The sequence below is a fragment of the Pinus tabuliformis genome, chromosome 1_2, assembly GCF_031772625.1.
Source record: "Pinus tabuliformis cultivar Carrire ecotype Pingquan chromosome 1_2, CPIR1, whole genome shotgun sequence".
NCBI lineage: Eukaryota > Viridiplantae > Streptophyta > Pinopsida > Pinales > Pinaceae > Pinus > Pinus tabuliformis.
The window spans coordinates 866,841,706-866,847,045 of NC_142298.1; the positions used below are offsets into that span (position 1 = coordinate 866,841,706).

Consider the following 5,340-nt stretch of genomic DNA (forward strand, 5'->3'; position numbering starts at 1 on the left):
ACACAAAACATAACAGAAAATATTGTTTCGCTCATTTTACCCTAATTGCTCCGCATTCTTCACAGACGAGGAAACAAATTCCAGAAACGCGAGGGGGCGGTGTCAAGAGACACCATAAAAGAAAGAAGGAAAGAAATCAACAGACTTAGTTGATGAATCCATTTGAAGAATTGATTCAATCAACCGCCGAAGCCGTAGAGGGTCCTGCCCTGCCTCTTCAAGGAGTAAACGACATCCATGGCGGTCACTGTCTTCCTCCGGGCGTGTTCAGTGTAGGTGACGGCATCCCTGATAACATTCTCGAGAAAGATCTTGAGAACTCCCCTCGTCTCTTCATAGATGAGACCGCTTATGCGCTTGACTCCGCCTCTCCTAGCCAGCCGTCTGATGGCAGGCTTTGTGATACCCTGAATGTTATCCCTCAACACCTTACGGTGCCTCTTTGCTCCTCCCTTTCCCAAACCCTTCCCTCCTTTTCCGCGACCAGACATCTTTCCTGCTTTTCTTCTTTACCTCTTCTTCAACAACAGATTCAATTCAATGTAATGCTTTGAAATCTTCCGGCTCACCTCACGCATCCACCTGAAAATTCAAATTCCTATGACTTTGGCGCCAAATGAATCTCAGCCGTCAGATTCGCAAGAGCCCATCGACGTCACAAACACACCCACACGCGGATCAACCCAACCAGGGCAAGGATCAATGAAAAGACACCATTGCTCGGCGGACTTTCTTTATTATGAAGAAAGGTAAAATCTAACTCAACGACCGATTGCTGGGCAAAGTTTCTTTCTTATACTTATTACTAATTAATATTGGTTACTAATTAATAGTAGTGAAAAAATCATATAACCTTAAATATATTATTATTATCATTATCTAATTTTAACATCACAGTTAAAAATTTATAAAGACATACATATTCTATTTTTTTTTGGTTTTGAGCTTGTGACTTTTTAGGAGGAAATGTTATATATATATATATATATATATATATATATATGTGCTTTAGGATTATGCAATCCTAACGTTGAATATGAATGATTGAGCAAAAGAAGTGTGATGTTTAAATTTTAATTATTTTAATTTTGGAATTTATTTGCACTTTCAGTGTTAAGGTTTGTTGCTTTGTTAAATATTTGTTGCAAATATGATTTTTTTTTGGCTTCAAGCTTGGTAGGGCATCTTGACATTGCAACTTTCAATGTGTTAGTTTTGGGCAATTCACAAGATTATTGGGCTAAGCTCAATCAATTTGTCAAAAAGCTTGAAGAAATTCCCAAGATATTAGTGCACATTGCTCAATCGCATTTGGTGAATCTCAAATTGGCAAATAGGGGCTGGTTGGCTAGTTTAAGGGCATTTGGCCCTCCCCCAAATCACTAAATTCATGGATCGACAAAAATTGGAAGCCTCTCATTAAAGGCCAACTCTCTGTCTCATTTTGTGGCTATGGATTTTTCATCTTCCTCTTTGAAAATAAGGTAGATCTAATAGTCTACAATTGTCCATACTTCTTGGGCACTCGAGGTTTATACTTGGATCGTTAGATTCCAAACTTTAATTCATAGAATGGTGTTCCCTCAATTGTTTCAGATTGGGTTAAGTTTCTTTATCTCCCTCATCATTGTTGGAACAATGGAACCTTCAAATCTATTGGGAATGTGTTGGGAAACTATATATATCAAGTTAAACAATGTAAAGGAATGCTTGCCTATGCTCAATTTGCGTTGAAGTGGCTCTCAATAAAGGTTTTCCTTCCATTGTTCTTTTATCCTTAGATAATTATCCCTTCATCCAAGAGATGGATTATGACCTATTGCCTTGTGAAAACAAACTCTACCATGAATATGGGCATTTTGTGAGGAAGTGTAAACAATTTGAGGAGCAACAGAACTAGGAAAAGAGGGAGATCAATGGAAAAAACCAGAGAAGAAGAGCAAGTGATCAAAATGTAGCAGCTAGAGGCCAAGAGAAAAATAGTGGGGGAATAAAATTCTGCCACCCACACCTCCCCCCCAATCCCCCAAAAAGACCATTTCCCCTAAAGGAGCTCAATCTTCTTCCTCAAGTAAAAGTAAGAATCCATCCCAACTTGGTAACCGATATGAGACTCTAGAGCATGTTAAAGAAGGAGAAATTCAAGATGTCATCATCCAAGATAACTTATATGAATTCATTAAAAAAAACCATGGAAAAGAAAATGAGGAGATGCCACTATTAGACAATATTCCAACCTAGGAATGAAATGAGGAAGAACTTGAATCAGAAGAGGAAGAAGTATTTATCCCTCCCAAAACTCAGTAAACAAACTAGGGACCCTTTCTAGCAAGTTTTATGGATGAAAGATATGAAGAGGAATGTGAACAAGAGAAAGGAAAAAGTTGTGTTTCTAAGAAAGCTGGAAGGGAATCAAACAAATATTTGATGAAGGATTGAGTAGACAAGGACGTATAATTAGGGATTCAACAAAGAATGGATGTTTCCTTCTCCAAAGGGACAAAAACAACTTGAAAATGAAGCAGCCCTCCCCTTGTTCATGGGGGGTCAAATCTCATAGTAAATAATGAAGATAATCTCCTAGAACTATAAGGAATTAGACTAAAAAAGGATTGTAGAAGTGAAAAATCTTATCAAACAAGAAAATCCATTAATCCTCTTGCTCTAAGAGACAAAAATGGGGGGTCAAGAGATTCTCCAAAAATGCAGATGCCTTTGGCGAGGAAGTAGTGCTCAGTTTGTGGGTTCACACAGTGCTTATGGGGTCCTCTATACTCTTAGGACAGATTCAATTTTCCAGCTTCTTTCGATGGATCATTCTCCTCATTGATTAATGGCATGCCTTCTTCACATTCCCAGTCAGCATGTGTGTGTGCGTGTATATATATCCTTCACTATGGCAAAATAACTCATTGATTTCTTTATGGATTTGTATGAAAGCCATCAGATTTGGGCATACAACACGAGGTAGCAAGGAGTTTTTCTTCACTACATGGCTAGGAACCTCTCACAAATGCGTCGTTGGTGTCAGACTCGATCTTACCACTGATCTCTATGTCACTTAAAAAGAAACTCAACAGTGCCTTGTGGATCTTAAATTCAACGAGTTTATTTATGCTGGTCTCTGTAAGATTACAGTCTTCATTAGGAGTTCTTTCCATGGTCATATAAGATGATGCCATTTGATGCTATTGGTTAGATTACATATAAACATCGAATTCTCAACAATGGTGTCTTGTCACTTAAAAAATACTGAACAGTGCCTTATGGATCTTAAATTCAACATGTTTATTTATGCTGGTCTCTGTAAGATTACAGTCTTCATTAGGAGTTATTTCCATGGTCATATAAGATGATACCATTTGATGCTATTGGTTAGATTACATATATATGGAGTATCGATTCCATATTAACTATGCATCAGTGCCAACATATGTCGCAGAGAAGCAATGTAGATTCATTCAAACTGACTTTGTTATAGAGGAACGTGTTAGTCAACCTGTGTGTTAATTTTATACATAATGCAGAGGAACAAAGTCTTATACATCGTGAGCCATATGAACTGTGTAGAGCCAAAGACACATCTATATATATACAGAGGATAGTGAGACACATATGTGCAGTGAAGCCTACTATGTCGCAGAGGAACAATGTCTCTATGTCAATGTGATCATTGATGAATGGATGAACAGTGTACAATGTAGTATACAAGAGATGGGAGACTGTAACTGAGAGAAATAACAAGGTCCCTTAAGAACAATAAAGATTTAGAGCGAGAGACTTCCTGTGGCGAGAGTCATGTAAAAAAACCTACAAAATTTGTAACCAGTCATTACATCAGAGGGAACAACACATCAGTACTATCATTACTCAGACAATCCATCTTTTATCTGGAACAAAATCATACATATCTTGATGAGAGAACACATTCTTGCAGTCTACAAAATCGATTGAAATGTCTGCTTCTGTTTCAAGAATAGAATTAGTTATACCTAAACAAGGGAACATATCATTATTATCTGGAAGCTTCGCTCATTTAATTTGTTCTAGAATTATTGCAACAAATCATTAGTAGCTGGGTTGTGTCTCTTCAGCTCCGTTCTGTATAGATTATTCTTCCTCGTCATCCTCTTTTCCCTCAATTTTGTCAGGGGCAATGAATCCCTCATGTTTTCCATGGTTGTCCATATCAAACAATTTTTTTTAATTGGACTTGCATCAGTTATGCCATCAACAATACTAATGCTTTCTTGATATGCTTCATCTTCAACTGCATTCTTTTCGAGAGCTACATTGTAAGATCCATGTTCTACTTGATCACCATCTGTTAAGGGAATTTGAACATTCTTGGTGATCTGCTCAATTATATCTTCCTCCTTTTGAGGAGTTGAACCATACAACTCATTGAGGTTATAAAACTCATTTCCATTGTCTGAAAAGTTGTCTTGATGCACTTCATCCTCTGAAGCTTGAATGTTCTCATATGTTCCTTGAAGTTCGTTGGACATATCTACCTATTCAGGATTTCTCACTTTCATTCAAACTGCATCAGGAGAGCCATCATTTTGCTTTTGAAATATAGTTTCTTCAACATACTGAGTTTCAGCCATTGAAGCAAGTTCATAATGATCCTTTCTTTGATATACAGAGTCATGAAATCTTTCGCTAGTTTTGGGATCACTCAATTCATCTTCTTGAGCTTCATCATTAACTAGTGAGATGTGACTTTGCTAAACATCATTTAGAACTAAGCTTCTCCTCACTGCATTCCCCAGGTGCTTGACCTTCACTATATGATGCCAGCTGTGACAGATTTTCTAGAGACAAAGCCTAAAGAGCCAACCAGTAACTATGTCTAATGGGAGGCAAAAGGTTCCAAGGTATTTTCCAATGTTAAAGGATACAATAACTGTCTCAGATAATCACAAATTTCTTATGTTAGAAGTGGCTAGCTAACAAAATGTCTACAATTCCTCTGCCCTAGGATAAAATAATGCTAATCTAGCAATAGAGAGTTAGGGCTTATAATAATCCATTCATTAACAATACTGAAAAATAACTCTAAGCACAGAAAGTTTAGGGGATTCCATCAGTTGTTCACATAATGTGTATAAACAACGCAGGCAATTTCAAAGTTGGTGAGGGTAAGTTCAAATGGATCAACTAACCTCTGTGCTGCGTCTTTATAAGCCACACAGATTTGTCCCACTACCTCCCTGACCCGTGCACTTTCCTTCTCTCCTGCCACCAATAGCTTCAATAGCTTCAATCTAACGATGATCTGGTATTGCTGGCCCTTTTTCGTTCCCATCGCGTCCTTTTATGTTTTTGGTAATCCTC

General features: G+C 37.6%; 1 protein-coding gene across 1 annotated transcript; it reads right to left on the reverse strand.

Moving 5' to 3' along the window:
- Positions 1 to 524, reverse strand: LOC149208679 (histone H4-like). The gene has a single exon (XM_089394120.1). It carries the CDS (start codon positions 489 to 491, stop codon positions 180 to 182), a length of 312 nt encoding a protein of 103 aa, XP_089250246.1. The 5' UTR covers positions 492 to 524; the 3' UTR covers positions 1 to 179.
- Positions 525 to 5,340: the final 4,816 nt, after the last annotated feature.